This window comes from Molossus molossus, unplaced genomic scaffold (assembly GCF_014108415.1).
Source record: "Molossus molossus isolate mMolMol1 unplaced genomic scaffold, mMolMol1.p scaffold_m16_p_10, whole genome shotgun sequence".
Taxonomy (NCBI): domain Eukaryota; kingdom Metazoa; phylum Chordata; class Mammalia; order Chiroptera; family Molossidae; genus Molossus; species Molossus molossus.
Window position 1 is genome coordinate 92,403,839 of NW_023425345.1, and position 21,149 is coordinate 92,424,987.

At 43.4% G+C, this 21,149-nt stretch overlaps 1 protein-coding gene across 1 annotated transcript in view; it reads right to left on the reverse strand.

Moving 5' to 3' along the window:
- Window positions 1-721: 721 nt before the first annotated feature.
- Window positions 722-21,149, reverse strand: part of TULP3 (TUB like protein 3) — a 76,876-nt gene continuing 56,448 nt past the window's right edge. Inside the window, exons 3-11 of the mRNA XM_036252404.1 lie at window positions 18,125-18,284; window positions 17,223-17,399; window positions 11,776-11,903; window positions 11,188-11,385; window positions 7,699-7,811; window positions 6,774-6,888; window positions 4,616-4,714; window positions 4,074-4,245; window positions 722-2,917 (exon numbers count right to left, since the gene is read on the reverse strand). Coding sequence (XP_036108297.1) covers window positions 2,784-2,917; window positions 4,074-4,245; window positions 4,616-4,714; window positions 6,774-6,888; window positions 7,699-7,811; window positions 11,188-11,385; window positions 11,776-11,903; window positions 17,223-17,399; window positions 18,125-18,284 — 1,296 coding nt within the window. The 3' untranslated portion in view covers window positions 722-2,783. The remainder of the gene's footprint in view (window positions 2,918-4,073; window positions 4,246-4,615; window positions 4,715-6,773; window positions 6,889-7,698; window positions 7,812-11,187; window positions 11,386-11,775; window positions 11,904-17,222; window positions 17,400-18,124; window positions 18,285-21,149) is intronic.

The window sequence follows — 21,149 nt, forward strand, 5'->3', positions numbered from 1 at the left end:
ATTCCCGGTCAGGGCACATGCCCAGGTTGTGGGCCCGATCCCCAGTGGGGGGCATGCAGGAGGCGGCCAATCGGTGTTCTCTCTCATCAATGTTTCTATCTCTCTCTCCCTTTCTCTCTAAAATCAATAAAGAAAAAATATTTAAAAAAAGAATTAAACTTCGACTCCAGCCTTCATCTTGATCTTTAGGCTCTTCCTGCCGCTTCCCATGTAACTCATCACTGACATGGATAGAGTAGGAAAGACTTGTGAACACGTACTTTTTTCAACTTGTCCATGTAAAGGTAGCTTTAAAATGTGAACACTTAATGGAAAGAGATAAGGTCTATTTCACGGTTAGCTATTTGTTTTTCTGCTCCGTCAGGAAGCAATACCAACACAGAGGACCCAGGAGGACGACCAGTGCCGGCATCCAGAACAAGGTAAACCCTGCCCTCTGGCTGCTCTTGGCTGTCACGTCCAGAGCACGCTTGGCGAGGTGTGTGATGAGCCTGGACAGTCCCTGGAACGCAGACTTCTCAGTCTCCAGGCTCTCGCTCTACCCTGGGATGAGAGCTTATAGTGAAGCTTCCTTGAAGATTAGTTCACAGTTGCCAAGTGATGAAAATTATTCTTACAGAACATGACAGTAGGAACTATAAAAGGGATGGGACTCAAAAGAAGAATGGAGCCACTCCCATTTCTATATAAATTACTTTTTATTTCTGTAGCGTACAAAAGGTATAAATATGATTTATGTAGAACCAATCACCTGCACATTCGAGCAGCAAGTACATGAAGCTGGGGTATAAATGTCTCTCAGCCAGAGCAAGCGGAAAGCAGGATTAGATCTGGACAACCCACGACACACCCTTCTCCAGATGTTGTCAAGTACTCAAGCAGAGAGAAGTGAACAGCTTTGTGTGAGGGAGGGCAGCTCATTTGAGGGTGCACGAGGAAGGTGGTGCCGGCGTCTGAAGGGCTCTGAGCACTTCTACGAAGGAGGCACATGACGGGAAGCGAGCATGCCTGAGATGGAAACCAGTATGTCAAACACGGCAGGTAGACTTTCCAGTGGGAGAGGAGCCAAGGGTCTTTCCTCTCCCAGACCTCCTCCCTTCACACTGCTACTCAACGTGAGCCCGGAACAACAGGAAGCACAGACAAAAAGGAAGTCCACAGAAGGGAAGCAGAATGGAACAACAGCCGCTGATGCCTGCTCCATGCTGGCAGACGGCTCGACGCACAAAGGCTTGAGAGTTGAGCAACGCTGAACGCAGAACTCACACAGTTACTGGATTCTCTGTACACTCCGAGACCGGTGAGCTGGCAGCAGAGTCGTGTTTTGTTGGTAGGTGCTAATAATCGGAGCGACTTAGCAAAACTCATGATCTGTGTGGAAGAGTGACAGGAGCTTGATCTGTACCAATGGCCCAGACTTCACAGGGCTGGTAACATCTGTGTCGAGAAGAGAGGCCCAGAGTTTTGCCCAGCAAGGTCTGCAGAGCTCTCAGCCAGCTGGCTAGTCCTCACCAGGCCTCTCCTGCCACCTCTCTGCACAATGGCAAGGGAAGTTTTACCACGTACTGATCTCTCACTTCTTACATGGTCTACAGGCGTGTCCCTCTATACTAATATCAGTGCAGCTGTGGGAGGCACTCCTGGGTTGAAAGTAAAGGCAACTGTCAAATTACTCAGTCTTAACCAGACTAAGTCACCTCTTAGGTTTATGTTTTCAGTCTAAACTGAAATGAAGACAACTGTATCAAATTTCACATCACTGATCACAAATTGGGCATAGCCACTCTGACTGAGATTGGGGCCAGCCAATCTGCTCTGGAGGAAGAAAGGGAAGAGCAGGACTGGAACATCAGTACCTCCAAGCACCATGGGGACAATAAGCTAACTGTAAGAATCAGATACCACGCTCCCTGTGATAAAGACAATACAGTTCTGGATTTGTTCCTAGTGTGCGTTAGTTCTTCTGTCAGGGCAGGCAGAGTGGCTGCCTTCTCCCGTGGGGGTGCTGGCTAGGGTAGCAGAATTAAACCACCTGTGTGGACTCTCAAAATAATCATGGACTTTGGGTTTCCCAGTTCTGAAGGTAAAGGATATTCTAGGAACCATCATCACCAAAACAAGGTAATGCTTTGTAACAGTGAATGCAGCCAAGTGCCTCTGGATCCAATCTGCAGGACTACTGCTTCCTAGAGACATCCATCCATCTTCCACTCAGATCATCTCATGACTACAAGCCCATTTCAGAAATGCCCAAGTCCAGAGAGTACAGAGATATACCTGAAACAGAGGTTGGCAAGCTACAGCCCACAGGCCACATCTGGCTGCTGGAACACGGCCACATCTGCTCGTGTATGAACTGCCTGTGGCTGTTACGACGACAGAGCTGAGCAGCTGTAAGACAGACTACCTGGCCGTTTACAGAAAAAGTTTGCACACCTAGAGACTCAAGTCAATTAAGGGAACAGTCCCTCTCTGAAAAGGTCTTCAAAAGACAGACCCTAGGATTTAACTTTTAGAACCTGATTCTAGCTGCAAGTTTCCAAGCGCAGGAAACCTGACTCTTGAGGCACAGGATCTGTTAGAGGCAATAACCTCAGGAGTCCCCAGTGTACTCTGGACAGGAACCTTCCTGTGCTTTGAGTAATTTCTCACCTATGTTAAAGTGTAAGGGATTATTCCAAAAAGGGCGTGTCTCTCCTCATATTCTGGGCCAAGAGCAAGGGAGGCAACTATCTGTTCCTGAAAGCTCTGCAGTGAGAAGGTCCAGCTCTAGCACGTCTGTCTCATTCGCACGCCAGCTTGCTGTCGAAGCTAGAAAGCCCGATGGCAAAGGCCTGAAGTGCACACAGCGGGTAGTTGTAGTCCAGGGTGAACACGTCGTCTGCCACACGTCCAAACTGCATGACGATATAGTCAGCTAGAAGTAGAGAGAAAACATGGTATTAGAAGATAATGTGCTTATACTGACCAGATACAGGAAAAAAAAATCCTCCAAATAGGTTAGTTAATCAGCAGGTCTCTTTAAAATGGGAAACTTTTAGAAGAATGGAAAGAGTTATTAACAAGGGTGGCTGTTGCCCGGCCAGTGTGGCTCCGTTGGTTGAGCCTCATCCCATGCACATGGTCACAGGTTTGATTTCCAGTCAGGGCACTTGCCTGGGTCCTGGGCTCCATCCCCAGTGGGGGGCACGCAGGAGGCAGCTGATTGATGTTTCTCTCTCTCTCTCCCTCTCCCTTCCTCTGCCTGAAATCAATAAAAACATGTAAAAAAAAAAAAGCTGTCCGGTGGGTGTGCTCAGTGGTTGGGCGTCGACCCATGCACCAAGAGTTCGCCGGTTTGATTCCTGGTCAGGACACACGCCAAGGTTGTAGGCCTGATCCCCAGTGGGGGGCGTGCAGGAGGCAGCCAATCGATGTTCTCTCTCATCGATGTTTCTCTCTCTCTCCCTCTCCCTCTCCTAGTTCCTCCCTCTCTAAAATAAACAAGTAATAAAAAATAAAAGAATGTCTGCTAAACATGAATAAAGTTTCTATTATGATTCTTCTCAACTATAAACTGAGAGTGGAAGGCTACTGCTGCCCAGCATAGAAGGAACAAAGGAGAGGAAAGTCAAGAGTAGTTTGCTAGGAACAGCACAAGCTCCATGAGCTAGAGTTGCCCAGGAACCTTTATAGGGTGAGGTCATTTACATCTGCTTCCCAAACAGCCTCATCTAAGACTTCTTGGATTGGCCCTGGCTGGTCTGGCTCAGCGGTTGGAGCGTCAGCCTGCGGACCAGAGAGTCCTGGGTTCGGTTTCCGCTAGGGGCACGTACCAAAACAAAAGTAAAAAAAAAAAAAGACTTCTCGGATTGGCCACAGGAAGAAATCTCTCACACTCTTCAGTCCTCCTCAACACAGTGGTTCAGAAGTTTTACTATAACATTGTTGTTTTGTCTTTCCAAAGAAATCATTTCTTTCTTAGATAACCCTCTCCTGATGACAGGTTCCTGTCAGCAACAGAAAATGTTCGCTTCCCCACCGTGTAAGAGCGGCCTCCCTCCTATTCCCGCCCAGCCCTTCCTGTGGCTTACGGTCATTTTCGTGGACTATCTGAAAGTTCTTCACAGATGCCTGAGTGACCCGGCCATGGAAGTTCAGGACATAGGACTGCGTGTCGTCATTCCAGACTGGGGCCTTGTTGTGCAGCTCAATCAAGTTCTCCATGGTTTTGTTTTGCCATTTTAAAAGCAAGCTCTCATGCTCCTGTTCACAGGGAAAATCATTACTTTGTACTGAGAACCATAAGAAACCATTCTTTCAAAACTCTGGGAGGGAGAAGGTGGAGTAGGGGAATCTTTTCTCCATTTTAGAAAGGACAAAGAAAGCCAAAAATCAGGCTGGTGTTTTGGACCCTTACAGATTATCTAGCATTTGCCTCTGCAGGTCAGTAGCTGCACATCGAGCACTCTAGCAAGTGCTCTGCGATGTGCTACGGTTCGGAGTGGCTCTCCCGAAGAAGAGTGTAAGCGATACTCCAGTCTGGGGCTCTGGAAGAATCAGTACTTTTTGGATTATCTCTTCTGTAATGTACTCTTGTCTTTCAGAGTCCTTTGCTGATTAAATGTGTTCTTACATTTCGTGGCCGAAATGGGATCCGTTCGTGATTCATATTCATCCCTGGAATGATCACAGACATTTTCCTAGGGCCTTTAAATCCAAATACATTTGTTTCCTGGAAGATAGGTAAAGAAGACAGAACTTGGAAACAGAAAGAAAAACAAGACTACATTCTTGACTCAAGACTTACCTGGGCATGTAAAATGTTGACAATATCAAGAGTACTAAAACTGTTTTATTTGTGTTTTTTCTTTTTTTTTTTTTTATCCTCACCCGAGGACATTTTTCCATTTTTTGTACAGATAGAGTGGGAGGGAGAGAGAGGAAGGGAGAGAGAGAGAGAAACATCGACGTGAAGGGACACATCGAGTGGCTGCCACCCGCGCGACCAACCAGGGCCGGGGACAAACTGCAACCGAAGTACATGCCCTTAGCGGGAACCGAACCCGGGTCTCTCCGGACCGCAGGCCGACGCTCTAACCGCTGAGCCAAACTGGCCAGGGCCTAAAACTGTTTTATTATTACTATAGTTTAAACAAAGAGAGACCGCCCTGGCCAGTCTAGCTCAGCAGTTAGAGCACTGGCCCTTGGACCAAAAGGTTGCGGGTTCGATTCCAGTGAAGAGCACGTACCTGGATTGCAAGTTTGATCCCTGGCCCCAGTCGGGGTCATGAAGGAGGCAAACCAATCGATATGTCTCTCTCACATTGATGTTTCTCTCTCTGTCTCTCTCTGTCTCTCGCTCTCTCTCTCTTCCTCCCTCCCTCCCTTCTACTCTATCAAAAATCAATGGAATGATATCCTCTGGTGAGAATTAACAAAATAAATAAATACAGAAAATAAAGACCAGGAAAGTAACTGTATTCTTCTTTTTTTTTAAAAAAAAATATGTTTTCATTAACTTTTTGGAGAGAGAGGAAGGGAGAGAGAGATAGAAACATCGATGTGAGAGAGGAATGTCGATCAACCGCGTCCTGCACAGCCCACACTGGGAATGGAGCCCGCATCTGGACATGTGCCCTGACTGGGGATCGCACGAGGACCTCTCAGTCCCTGGGACGATGCTCAATCCACTGAGCCACACTGGCCAGGCTATTCCTCTTTTTAAAACGAATTTGAACATTTGAATTTAAAATAGGTTATATTAGCTTGAAAATTTACTCTTACTCTTTAATCTTTTTTTTAAATTACTTTTTAATCTTAAATGAACTTTGAGACAACTGTGAGCAAACCGTTCAATTTTGTTATCAATAAATATTTATTTCCCAAGGAGGGCATGGTACTCGATGATCTACACTGAGAATTACAGTGTAAATTAAATGGGGCCTATATCAGGAGGTAAAAACTCACATGCCTGTCAAGCCAGGCAGATTATATATGAATAAAATAGGCACTTAAGAAAAGTAGATATATGTTTGTGTGTGTATTCATACATACACACGTACACACACGACAGTCATGCATAGTTTCAATGTTGAGACTCTGGGATCAAACAACTTGGAGAAGAAACACCGGGTGCCAAGGGGATGTATACAAAGTAATGTCACCCACACCTAGCGGTCAGGAAAGACTTCTCTGATGACAAGAGAGGAAAAGGGAAGGCTCTCAGGAGAGGGAAGACCATATGGTGGAGCGAAGGCTGACAGGAGGGCTGTGTGCCAGAAGGACAGGCCTGCGAGGGGGAAGTGCCCCCGAACAGTCCGAGAGGAGAGGCGGCGTGTTAGGGCTCTGCTCTGCACACGTGGGCAGTCACGCACTATCTGAGGCAGGAGAGCAGCAGGGTCTGCTGCAGTTGTTTCAGGAAGATTTCTCTGGCAGCAGTCCAGAAGGAGCCAGACAGAAAAAGACTGAAAGCAGACCTCAATTTGTAAGTTATTATAGCCTCTGGCCAATGGATTAAGAGGTAATGAAGGTCTATGTTAATCCAATGGCATTAGGAAAAGATAAGGTAAAACGCATTAAAACAGTAAAAAAACAAAAATAAATGAACTTAGCAATTTATAAACAATTAAAACTTAAATATATAGAGAAAATGATACCAGCAACAGAATAGGGGGATCATAGAAACAAAAACAAGCTTGGGAGGGAAGATGATGAGTTCAGTAGTTTAAGTTTGAAGTGCCTGCAGGACGTCAGGAAATGAAGGAAGAGTCCATTCCGAGGACAACACTTACGTAGCAGATGGCTGCCAGCTCCTGCCGGGTGTGGGCCTTTTCCACCAGGCCTTGGGCCTTGGCTGGGCTGACGCCGTGGTCATAAACTGTAAACTTGGTCCCCATGAGGTTGGATCTAGAATCAAAAGAAAAAGTCACCATAATGATCTATATTTTTTCTTTTACACAAACACAATCTAGGAGAGGTATGTAACAGAATATCTGCCTGTTTTCCAAACGACTAAATGTTCCTCATCACTTTCTTAAAGATCTCTCATTAAAACAATTAAAGGACTTAGATTTTTTTTTTCATCCCACAGGCACCTGGGGGTTTCCGCCTCCAGGGGAGGTGGAGTCAGGGGGAGACAGGAACAGGCCTTCGACTCCCCTAGATTTTCTTTCAATTCTTTTGCTTTAGATTACAACATTAATATATACTCATTGTAAAAAAGATGTGGATTATTCTGAAACTACAGTGTTAACCTAAAAATAAAAGGCCACAGAAAGAGGCAACAAGCGTTTATTTGAGATTAGAAAAAGCACAGCTATTTGGGAAGCTCTGACTCAGGCAGAGGCCCCAACAGCGTCCCACTAGGAGACAAAGGCGAGGGGGAGTTACGAGAGAGGGAAGGGGAACAATGACCTCCATACACGGAAGGCGTTGCTACTGGTGCAGATGAGCAAACACAGTGACACTAATTCTAAGCAATTTTTAAAATGTTCAGTCCAGTAGCCATCATATCTGCTTTCTCGCTATCTTTGCACGATACTGTTTTAGGCCCAGTCCAAAGGTTATTTAGTCCTGTTTTAACATTCCAAAGGTTTGAAGCATAAGACAGGCAAGTCAATTCCTTTGGGATGGCAACTTTGTCTCCATTTATATTATTTTTACAATAGGAATAAAAGTATCAGAAAGCATAGGACAATGATACAAGGATGCTTTCACCTGAGTTTGCCGATATAACTTTCTGCTTCACGGGATAAATCTGTGGGATCAGTGGAGATAAGGTAGTTGGATGTTTTGCTCTTTTTCCGTTTTCTACCTGCCAGAAGAAATATCTGGAGAAAGAAAAAAAGATCAGTCAATTGAAGTCAAGAGAATCTCTACAGTTTGTTCTACCTGCTCACTTAGTAAATGTTTAGCAGTGCCTATCAAATACCAAGCAGTCAAATCTTTTATTTTGTCATTAAACATGCTTAATTCACTTTAATTTTCTTGTATAGCCCTGGCCGGTTTGGCTCAGTGGTTAGAGCGTTGGCCTGTGGTCCGGAGAGACCCGGGTTCGGTTCCCGCTAAGGGCATGTACCTCGGTTGCAGTTTGTCCCTGGCCCTGGTTGGTCGTGCGGGTGGCAGCCACTCGATGTGTCCCTTTCACATCGATGTTTCTCTCTCTCTCTCTCCCTCCTGCTCTATCTGAACAAAGAATGAAAAAGTGTCCTCGGGTGAGGATTAAAAAAAAAAAAAAAAAACTATGTGTGGCCACATCTGAAGCCTGCGTCCTCTGCATGGAGACTCTGGAGTGGATCTTTAGAAGACGGTCAGTGAGCCCTGGCTGGTTTGGCTCAGCGGTTAGAGCACAGGCCCGTGGACCAGAAAGACCTGGGTTTGGTTCCCATTAAGAGCATGTACCTCGACTGCAGTTTTTCCACGGCCCTGGTTGGGGTCGTGTGGGTGGCAGCCACTCGATGTGTCTCTCTCACATCAATGTTTCTCTCTCTCTCCCTCCCACTCTAGCTGAACATAGATGCAAAAAAGTCCTCGAGTAAGGATTTTAAAAAAGGCAAGATGCTCAGTGAATTCCTGCTGCGGAGACTTGGGAGACACGGTCTCTTCCCAGAGGCGGGTGAGGCAGCAGGAGGTCGTGGCGATGGCATCAGAGGTGCCTCGGCAAAGCTGCCGGGGGCGGCAGTGCAGCCCCTGCCCGAGGGGTGCAGTCCCGGAGGCCGTCCAGCAGCAGCGCCTTGGGCCCAGGGGCTGAGACAATGCCAGTGCCCCTGGTGGTGGGGATGAGGCCACCAGCACAGAGCAGCATTGCCCAGTCACCTCGCAAGGGACAGTGTGGGCCCTGCTGTCCTGTTCCTCCAGTAGCCTCGCCACACGAGGACTATGGAGAACTCGGTCAGCACGATGGCCCATGGACGGCAGTGGCTACTTCCTTGTCGCAGGCAACACCCTGACCAACATGTCTGTTGTGATTCCCGGTGGTGACAAATGCCTTAAACCTGGTCTGCTGGCCAGCCTGAGTCTGCTTGTACATGGACATAATCTTCAAAACCTCGTCCTTGAGAAATGTTCCCAGGAAAAAAACCAACAATCTCAGATTCCTTGATGGGCTGGCAGAAGAGATGGATCTCCTCCAGGGACTTCATCTTCACGTCCTTGACTAGATGACTCGGCTTAGTGAAGGGCATCACCCCTTGTCCTTGTCCTTGCCTCAAGAACTCCATGGCCTCAATCCTTACCCTAGACAGAAGTCACCAAGGCCTCCCACCATGGCCCCCAGAGTCTCACCCTATCTCAGCACTGGTGTCATCACCATTTGGCATTTTCTCAGAGAAGACTGATACTGTATGTGGGTCTTTTTTTCTAAATCCTCTCCTGAGGATATTTTTCCATTTATCTTCAGATAGGGAGTGAGGGGGGAGGGAGGAGAGAGAGGAACATAGATGTAAGAGAGACACAACTGGTTGCCTCCCACATGACCCCAACTAGGGCCAGGGACTGAACTGCAACTGAGGTACGTGCCCTTGACCAGAATTGAACCTGCGACTGGTCCGTGGGCCGATGCTCTATTGCTGAGCCAAACAAGCTAGGGCCAATCTATGGGTCTTTATCCCTTTTCCCGACCCTCACAATGCTTCTCAGAATTCACTATTCAACTTTTCTAAAGTCACTAGCATGGTTCTCTATATAATTATTTGCAACTTTATCCCTAAAACCTCTAGTGACTTTTTTATTCTATTTATTTTTTAAATTATATTTATTTTTATCCTCACCAGAGGACATTTTTGCATCCATCTTCTGAGAGGGCAGGAGGGAGAGAGGGAGAAAGAGAAAGAGAGAAACATCGATATGAGAGACACACATCGAGTGGCTGCCCCAACCAAGGTATGTGCCTTTAGCAGGAACCGAACCAGGACTCTCTGGTCCGAGGGCTGACACTCTAACCGCTGAGCCAAACTGGCCAGGGCTCTAGTGACTTTTTTAAAAGGCTTCATCCAATTCCATGAATGAGTCTTTCCCACTTTAGGAGAGACCGGATCCTGAATACCTACCCTTCCCATTCTTTACTGCCATTGTATTCTTAATACTCCTTTTTGTATTTTGGGGGCGGTTTTCTTTGTATTTTTAAAAATACTGTGACTTCAGTGACATGAATACTCTCACATTTATGCTTCCTTGCTAAACCCTACTGGACTTGGGCAATAATGGGGAAGCAGAAGAATGGCAGTAGCTAAGGGGAGACTTTGGAATCAAATAGATGTGTGTTCGAATTTGGCTCTGCCACTTACTGGTGTGATCTGGGACAGGATATCACTTCCTAAACCCCAGTTACATTGTTCATAAAGCAGGGATATAAATCCTATCTTACCAGGTTATCATAAATATTATAGGTGATAATATATATAAAGCATTTAGCACATACCTCGTACATCATAAACACTCAATAACTAGTGGTTAAAATAACCATCATATCTATTAGCATCATCTAATTTCTAGGATCCTAAAATCATCCACTTAGACCTGGTATCAATACAAGATACACTGTGTATTAGCAAGTATGAAAGAAACTGTTTCAAACTTAGGTACAAAGTAAATTAGAATTTCTAGGGTGAGAAAAAATACTTTTCACTTGTATGCTCTTTTATATTTCCAATTCCTCCTATTCCCTAAAACTTGCTCTTTCTTCCACAGTGTCATGTTCTACCATAATAAAAACAAAAACCAAAGAGCACACAGTAACACTCCCTCACCCCCAAAAAGGGTTGAAGGTGAAAATAATTACATTCAAATACTCTCTTCCATTCCAGATATAACTTTTTTCTTTGGGGTGGGGGAAGATTTTGCCTATTAGACTATGAGATCTTTGAAGACAGAGAGAACACAGCACCTGGCAATTAATAAATACAATCTACTTCCAGCTGATTTGGTCTAGTATCAGTGCTGTTCCCCTATCACAAGACCCATCAACAGTCTATTCTCACATTCTTCCCTTCTCTCTCATGATTTGTCCTAAGAATCAATTCTTGCCCTGGCCGGGTAGTTCAGCTGGTTAGAGTGTTGTCCCGATACGCCAAGGTTGCAAGTTTGATCCTTTGTCAGGGCACGTACAAGAATCAATCAATGAATGCATAAATAAGTGGAACAACAAATCAATGTTTCTCTCTCTCTAAAAATCAATAATAATAATAGAAAAAGAATCAATTTCCATACCTTCCGATTTTCATCCTTTTCCAAGTGCATATAGTAAGTGGGGAAGAGACCCCGATCCATTCCTTTTTTATCCCTGGTTATCCGACACTTGACTGTGGTACCTCGGGGGGCAGGACTATAAGCAAAGTCCTCTAAATTCTCTACTTCCCCCAGCTGGCTATCAGTTTGTTGGGCTGAAGTACCAGAAGCTCCTGTATCCTGAAAGAACAGCCATACCTGAGCAATAGGCAGTAGGTCAGAAACACCTCATACTCTCTTTGAGAAACATTTAATGGATAAAATAACTTACTGATTTATCCCTAAGTCTTCAGTCTTCTGACAAAATAATGAAAAATTCTGAGAAGTTAAGTAAGTAAATAAATATTAGGAGTAATGAAGGAGCTAAGTATGAAAATGGGATATAGCTTCATAAGTAGCTGGCTTAAGTCACTGGCTTAAGTCACAAAACTTAGAGAGATCATGAACTTTAAGTCTAGATTTGAGCTTAAATCTTTTGAAGCAGCCCTCATTAATGGTATTTAAATACTGAAGATATATTTGGGAAATAGTTAAATTAGCTCCAAAGGAAGACGTTTCAGAACTACATACTGTGGTTGATTTCTGGCTGGATGCAGAATTGGGTCTCCCTGCCTCTGAACATGGTGAATGAGATCTTAATTTTTTTCCTTCTTCTTCCTCCCCAGTCTCCTCATCAAAGTTCAAACTACCTGAGATACCTGGAAGAAAAGGAAGAACTGTCAACAAAACCAATTTAAAAAAGAAATCTCCAAACCACAGAAAATTTTAATTTTCTTGTTTAAAACATTCCAAGCTATTCTGAGTTAAAACACAACTACTTTATCCAAATTTTCACAATTCTTTCTTTATATTCTTACTCAGAAAAATCCCTTGTCTTTCCTTCCCACTGTTGTCACCCTAATTTAGCTCTTTAAAACACGTATACAGTCCAGCTGGTGTGGTTCAGTGGTTGAGCGTCGACCCATGCACCAAGGGGTCTCCAGTTAGATTCTCAGTCAGGACACATGCCCAGGTTGTGGGCCCGATCCCAAGTGGGGGGCAGGGCACGCAGGAGGCGGCCAGATGTTCTCTATCATCGATGTCTCTCTCTCTCTCTCTCTCTCCCCCCCTATCACTTCCTCTCTCTCTCTCAAATCAATAAAGGAAAAAGAAAATATTATGTATACAGAAAAAATATTTGCAAATATGTGTCTGATAAAGGATTAATATCTAGACTATATAAAGAACTCCTGCAACTACTAACAACAAAACCAGTTCAAAAATAGGTAAAGCACTTCAATAAACATTTCTCAAAAGAAGATACATAAATGGCCAATAAACATATGAAAAGATGCTTAACATCACTAGTCATTAGGGAAATGCAAATCGAAATCAAAATGAGACACTGCTTCATAATCTATTGGGATGACTATTATAAAAAAACAAAGTAAGTGTCGGTGAGGATGCAGAGAAATTGGAACCCTTGTGCGTTGCTGGTGGCAATGTAAAATGGTGCAGCCACTATGGAAAACATTATAGTGGTTCCTAAAATAGTTACATATAGAGTTACCATATGATCCAGTAATTCCACTTCCGAGTATATACACAAAAGAACTGAAAGCATCCCTGGCCGGTTTGGCTCTGCAGTTAGAGTGTCGGCCTGTGGACCAATGAGTCGCGGGTTCAATTCCGGTCAAGGGCACAGACCTCAGTTGCAGTTTGTCCCCAGACCTGGTTGGGTCGTGCAGGAGGCAACCAGTTGATGTGACTATCACAACAATGTTTCTCTCAGTCTCTCTCTCTCCCTCCCTCCCTCCCTCCCTCCCACTCTATCTGATGATAAGCAGAAAAATATCCTCAGGTGAGGAATAAAAAAAAAAGAACTGAAAGCAGAGACTCAAACAGATACTTGTGCACCAATGTTCATAGAAGCATTATTCACAATATTCAAAAGGTGGAACTGCCCTGGCCGGTTTGGCTCAGCGGTTAGAGCGTCAGCCTGCGGTCCAGAGAGACCCGGATTCGGTTCCCGCTAAGGGCACGTACCTCAGTTGCAGTTTGTCCCCGGCCCTGGTTGGTCGTGTGGGTGGCAGCCACTCAATGTGTCCTTTTCACGTCAATGTTTCTCTCTCTCTCTTCCTCTCTCTCCCTCCCACTCTACCTGAACAAAAAATGGAAAAATGTCCTCGGGTGAGGATAAAAAAAACAAAAGGTGGAACCAACTAAAACATCCATCAATTGATGAACAGATAAACACATTGTGGTATATACATACAATGGACTAGTATTCGGCCATAAAAAGGAATGAAATTCTGATACATGCCACAACCTGGATGAATAATGAAGACATTTCGCTCAGTGAAATAAGTCAAACACAAAAGGACAAATACTGTTATAATTCTATTTACATGAAGTACCTAGAATAGTCAAATTCATAGAGACAGAAAGTACAGTGGTGGTTATCAGAGGCTGAGGAGTGAGGAATGGGGACTTATTATTTAATGGGCAGAGTTTTATTTTGAGATGATGAATAAGTTTTGGAGATGGGTAGTGATAATAGTTGCACAATAATGTGAATGTACTTAATGCCACAGAACTGCCACAAAATGATTAAAATGGTAAATTTTGTTATGTGTATTTTATCATAATAAAAAAAATTCAATGACCCATTGTTCTCTGTGTCAGTCACTTTTTTCCCTACACTTTGTTCATTTCTAGTCTAATTAATTCAAGTTGAGAATGTCTGAAATACTATTATTTTGGGTTTATGAAGCATCTCTTACAGAAAATTAAAAACTTTTTAAAAACTTGCCCTGGCCGGTTTGGCTCAGCGTTTAAAAGCGTCGGCCTGCGGTCTGGAGAGACCTGGGTTCGGTTCCTCTAAGGGCATGTGTTTTTTTTTGTTTTTATCCTCATCTGAGGACATTTTTTCCATTTTTTGTTCAGATAGAGTAGGAAGGAGAGAGAGGAAGAGAGAGAGAGAGAGAAACATCAATGTGAAAGGGACACATCGAGCGGCTGCCACCCACACAACCCAACCGAGGTATGTGCCCTTAGTGGGAACTGAACCCGGGTCTCTCCAGACCGCAGGCCAACACTCTAACCGCTGAGCCAAACCGGCCAGGGCCCTGCTAAGGGCATGTACCTCGGTTGCAGTTTGTCCCCGGCCCTGGGTGGGTCGTGTGGGTGGCAACCACTCGATGTGTCCCTTTCACGTTGATGTTTCTCTCTTTCTCTCTCCCCCTCCCACTCTATCTGAACAAAATATCAAAAAATGTTCTTGGGTGAGAATAAAAAAAGAATTAAAAAAAATGATAAACTTTTCACTTTAAAAAAATTTTTATTTTTAGAGAGACAGGAAGGAAGAGGGAGAGAGAGATATAGAAACGTGGATGAGAACATCGACTGGCAGCCTCCTGCATGCCCTCTACTGGGGATTGGGCGAACAACAACCTGGGCATGTGCCCTGACGAGGAACAGAACCAGTGACTTCTTGTTGCATGGGTCGACACTACACCACTGAGCTACAACGGCTGGGCTGAAATGCCATTTTCATACCAAGAACTCAGTTTATGCCATTTTTATACCAAGAACTCAGTTTATATGAATATATATCTTAAGATGGAGACCAAAGATTTCTCCCAAACTTGTAAGACAAGCAAACTGCATCCACTTAAGGAACATAATCTGCCGAACTAGCGTGTCTTAGATCCCAATCAAGAGAGCACTTAATGGGTTTTATGGCGAGATGCTAACTGTGGAGACATAAAAGTCATGGGTGTATCTGGCACTGAAAGGCCAATTATGAGAAAGAACACAGCAGTCACTTAGGGCAGTGAAGGAGAAAGAACTAGAACGTAAGGGAGAAAGAACTAGATTAAGGATCAGAAAGTCTAGGTCTACACTATTCAGTAGATGGCTTGGAGTAAGTAATTTAGTTTTGGGTCAAACTGAAAAGTTCTCTTTGCTCTTTCTCTTGTTGTAAAAATAGTGGTAGTAAAGTAATAGCTAAGCACCATGGTCACATTCCTATTAACAGACAAGAAACTGAGACAGAGAAAAGTTAAGGTGTTTTCCCTCTTTCCCAGACAGATGTGGCAGAGTCGAAATTCAAAACCAAGCAAGATGGCTCCAGAGCCATGCTCTAATTCATTTCACTACACTGCCTTAGCCACACCCCACACTCGGGTAATCTGTCCCAGTTTGCAGAAACATACCACGTTTTTGTAGGCAACGCCTTTGCCTGTTATTCTTCTGCCAAAGTTTGCCATCTAAACTACCAGTGTGATCTAGACGAATTACTCAGCCTCTCTCTGAGAAAACATTTTCTTACATGTAACATGGAGAGGCTAATGTATATAAACCCCTCAAAGTACTGTTACAAGTATTAAATCAACTGAGGTAATGTATGTCTAATGCCTGACATACCAAAGACATTCTCAGTCTCTAGCTGCTTGCACAGGTGACACCAGTGCACAGGAGGACCTGCGTCCTTCACAGTTCAGCTTAACCTCCTTTTGTTGTCTTTCTTGTCCCTTTTTCATCCTGGCAGTGTAATTCTCTCTCTTTGATTTTTACTCTGGCATACACCAATATTATAACTTTAGGACCGGATATCAGCCAAACCATCTCCTAAGTTGTTGTCCTGCTTTCCAGACCTGCCCCACCTCCAATTCATTCTTCATGGTGCTGAGTCATTTTTCTACAGCCCAAATCTGATAACATTTCTCAGGTTAAAATCCCTCATCAGTTCCTATTATTCTTCAGATAAAGTCCAAATTCCAAATGTGGCCTATAATGTCCTATATAATCAGAGCCCACTCACCTCTCCAGACTCACCTCTCTACATCCCCCTTCCCAACTTCATCACATCTTACTCTCAGCTCCAGCCATTCTGAACTTGCCGCTCCTCTTCCTGCTTCAGGCTCTAGTTTACACGTCCCTTTCTCTGGAAAGCCTTCCAAACCTGCAGCTCTGAGTTAGGCACCATTCTGCACGCTCTCTTGGCTTTTTAAGTGCATGAAGTCTTAATCAGAATAAATGCTCTACAAGGGCAGAAACCTTGTCTGCTATCATATCCTAAGTGCCTAGAACAATGCCTGATATGAATATATGAATTTGTTTGAATGTACATCTATTCTACCATTCTGTGGTACAATCTTCTGATTCGTATAGCCCAGGATCTAACAACGCCTACCTATTGCAAAGTGGGCACCCAATAAATATTTGTTTATACTGAGCTTAAGCCTTCTCATCTGAAAAGGAGACACTTAATTCCTTCTCCTACAAAATTATTTTCTAAGACAGACAGACAGAAAGAAGACTAAACAGGATGTCTAAAATGTACAGGCCATAGCCAGTGTGGCTCAGTTGGTTGGGCCTCTTCCTGCGCACCATGAGGTTGCTGGATCAGCAAGGGCACATGCCCAGGTTGTGGGCTCGATCCCCAGTGTGGCATGTGCAGGAGGCAGCTGATGGATGTTGCACTCTCACTTCAATGTTTCTCTCTCTCTAAAAATTAATAAACTAACTAAATAAATAAAATATATGGGAATATTTATGGAAATGGTAACTTCAACTGGCAGAAAGTAGGCTCTAGTGAAAAAAGTATTAGCTTAAATGTATTTTGAGCCAATTTGTGCTTCTATTAGGCTATTTCTCTTTTCCCTTATAACTATATCAATATAAACTGTGAAATGGAGGCACAGTAGGGGTCGCTGAGTGGCATCCTTGTCAAAAGAAGAGGGTAAGAACTAAAAATAAATAATATATCAAAAAGAAAAATAGTCATATATATAGTAGCTAATGCTGCTATTTCACATTTGATTTCTTATTTTTCTTAGGCAACAGGATAACTACTACTATTGTTGACAATGACCAGCTCTCAGATGTCAAAGATGCCTAACACTGTCACCTCTGCAAAGCTCTGATCCACATTACAAAAAATTTTGAGTCATCTTCATTGTTAATCAACAATGAAAGAAAGTAAAGATTATAAATGACTAAGACAATTAATTAAAATCAGGACCAATCCTCACCGTGTTTCTGGAGAATCTCCTGAAGATCGGGTTTGGAAGCAGTATCCAAAGTGCTTTCCCCATCAACACTTCCTTCAGTGTCCTCTTCTGTAGCAGAAGAGCCAACTGAGAGAACATGAAGTCTGGTTTCGGAATCTTGAGTATCTTGCCTGAGGAAAGCAGCTGGACCATCAATGCCTTGGGGCCAAAAGAAAGAGAGAAAGCATAATCCACTATTTAGCTGTGTGGGTCTGGTGTACACAATCAGAATTAAGAACCACCAAACCATTTCACCTCGCTTCTTTCCTTAACATCCACAAGGACATTTGTTAACAGAATAATCCAGGACTGGTGTTCATTTTATTAATATGCTCTGACTCTTACTCAAGTGAATTTTACTTGATGTTGCCTTGAGAAACTTAAAAATGAGACTATGAAAACAAAGTAGGTCCTTTGAAGTTCAAATCCCATACTGGTCAATAGCTCAGGGGTCTTGATTTAGAGACTCTCAATCATATTCTTCCTTCTTCCTCTCATCATCTCAGATGATCCTTTGAGTCCTATCTTTTGGAAGAATAGATTCTCTCTACCTACTCCTGGCTTCAAAGTTAACGCTGCCAAGATGTAAAAATCAAGACTGTGAGCTCCTCAAATAGGCTATTCTGGACTAATTCATTTGGCATCTAAAAATAGCAGTTCTAGGGTGGACATAAACTCTATGGTATCTTCTACTGATTAGACCATTGCTTTTATTCTAACCCAAAGACCCAGAATTTGATTATAAAAATGTATGAAGGTACATTGTAATGTACCTAGTGATGATGCTAATATTGTTTCTTTGATCCATCTAAGAATCCTCCTGCCTTCTTCTGGGTTTGTAAACACTGCACCCCAGCAGTAAGAGAGGCTGCCTAAATACACACCGTGTAAAGTGACACTGTTGTGAGGGGTATGAGGTTCCACCAAAGGAGTTTGCTCCTCACTACCTCTTGGTTTTGACCGACGTAGCCTGGCTTCTGGATTTGGCTGTACCATGAGTGGCTCAAGGCGCTTTTTCCTCTGCTTCTTCTCCAGCAGTGCTCTCTAGGAAAACATTTTTACGTTATAGCCAGCAGAGTTATGACAAGACCTATCTGCTTTGAACATTTACAGTGTTCCACTAATCCTCACACAAAATCCTTGTGAATTAGTTTTCCCACCTAGAAGTGAGAAAATTGAGGCACAAACACGAGCAAGAATTCATCCATTTAATATTTACTGAACCTATAAATATATATATTTAAAATGATAAAAATGCATTCCCAGCCAAACTGAAGACCACGATCCAAGTCTATTTAAAATATATATAGTAACTGTCATATTATTATCAATACATGATCACAAGTTTAAACTACATAAACACATATGCATGGGTAAAAGATAAAGGAACACAAAGAAACATATTCATTGCGTGGTAGACTATAAATCACTATTTTCTTCTAGTTTTCTGTATTTTTTATTTTACTTACTTTTGTGAATAAAAGAAAAATAAAATTTATTATAGTCTAAACCCCAAATTATTTTCATGTTTTAATTAGCAAAAAAAAAAAAAGTAAGCTTTGCATTCTTGCTCATTCTTACATATATATCAAACAAATTAGGGCCAAAGGCAAGAAAATAAAATAGCAGTTGGAACATTCCAAATAGAAAGCCATCAATTCTATGGATAAAAGCAAAATAAGGAACATAATAGCAAGAAAAAAACATGCAAGAATATGAGAAAATATCCACCGAGATGGAAAGGAAGGTACTGGACATATACTATTTTTAATCTTTGGCAAACAAGAGCTTATATAATACGTAGAAATTATTATGGATCTGAGATATCTCAGAATAGGAAAGTACCAAGTCCCAAGCTAAAAAATTAAGCCATTATTTAAGAGTAAAGATAGGACTTCCGGTCAAGATGGCAGATTAGGTAAACGCGGTATCGCGTCCTCCCACAACCACATCAAAGTTACAACTAAACTACAGAACAAACATCATTCAAAACCACCTGAAATCCAGCTGAATGGAAGTCCTACAACTACGGAATTAAAGCAGCAGCCACATGGAGACTGGTAGGAGGGCCGGAGGTGGACGGGCTGGTCCCACACCCACGTGTGGCGGATAAAAATCAGGAGGACACCTGGGCTGGGAACGTCCTCCCTGAGGATTGAGGGGGTCTCTGTCCCACACCAGGTGCCCCGCTCAGGGTTCTAGTGCCTGGTAAAGAAGTCCCCACAACTTCTGGCTGGAAAAACCAGCGGGAACTGAGGCTCAGGGAAGCTGAGGCGGCTGGAGCCCCAGGCAGCTCCCTAAAGGGCCCGTGCACGGACTTATCGGACTCTCTCCCTCTGAGCTTGGAGGGGAGGCAGCTCCACGGGCGCCAGAGACATACAGGGAAGAACTGAGCTGTTTGGCACTGGAGCGAGGGCTGGAGAGGGGGCTTTCTCGGGGACAAACGTGCTGTCAGAGGCCTTTGTTCCTTTGGTGAGCCCTTCCCTGGGGTGGTAGACAGCCGCCACATCTGGGACTCCAGCAACCTGGCTCACACTGGTAGCCCCGCCCCACCCAACTTTCAGGCCCACCCAAGCTGTTGCCAGTTGCTTAACCATAGGATTGGCCTGTCTTGGATCCTGCTTCAGGTTTTCCTAAATTCTTTCAAACAAGCAGCATCTGGTCTCAGCTAGCCCCATACCTCTCATTAAGTAATACACTGAAACAAACACAGGGAGGCGGCCAAAATGAGGAGACAAAGAAACAGGTCCCAAATGAAAGAACAGAACAAAACCCCAGGAAAAGAACTAAGCGAAATAGAGATAAGCAACCTAACAGATACTGAGTTCAAAATACTGCTTATAAGGATGCTCAATGAACTTAGTGAGAACCTCAGCAAACTTAGTGAGGGCCTCAAGAGCATAAAAAAGGACCAGACAGAAATGAAGGAGGCACTAACTGAAATAAAGAATAATTTACACAGATTCATTAGTAGAGTAGGTAAAACCAAGAAGCAAACCATCGATTTGGAATATAAGGAAGCAAAACACGCCCAATCAGAACAGCAAAAAGAAAAAAGAATCCAAAAAAATGAGGAGAGTGTAAGGAGCCTCTGGGACAACTTCAAGCGTGCCAACATTCGCATCTTGGGGGTACCAGAAGGAGAAGAGAGAGAACAAGAAATCAAAAACCTGTTTGAAACAATAATGGCAGAAAACTTTCCTAACTTGGTGAAGGAAACAGACATACAAGTCCAGGAAGCACAGAGAGTCCCAATCAAGATGAACCCCAAGAGGCCCACACCAAGACACATCATCATCAAAATGCAAAAGGTTCAAGACAAAGAGAGAATCTTAAAAGTAGCAAGGGAAAAGCAGTTAGTTACCTACAAGGGAGTTCCCATAAGACTGTCAGCTGATTTCTCAAAAGAAACTTTGCAGGCCAGAAGGGAGTGGCAAGAAATATTCAGAGTGATGAAAAGCAAGAATCTACAACCAAGATTACTCTATCCTGTAAAGCTGTCATTTAGAATCAATGACCATATAAAGAGTTTCCCAGACAAGAAAAAGTTAAAGGAGTTTATCACCACCAAACCGTTATTATATGAAATGATGAAGGGTCTTTTTGAAGAAAAAGATAAAATATATGAACAAACAAAACGGCAATGAATACATATCTATTGACAATGGAATCTACAAACAAAATGAACAGGCAGAACAGAAACATTCTCATAGATACAGAGAACATTTTGTTGGTTGCCAGATGGGAGGGGTGTTGGGGGAATGGGTGAAAAAGGTGAAGGGATTAAGAAGTACAAATTCACTGCTAGACTGACAAACCTCAAAGGGAAAGGGGTTGGGGGGTGGGAAGAAATAGACCAAAGAACTTATATGCATAACCAATGGACACAGACAATAGTGTGGGAAAAGG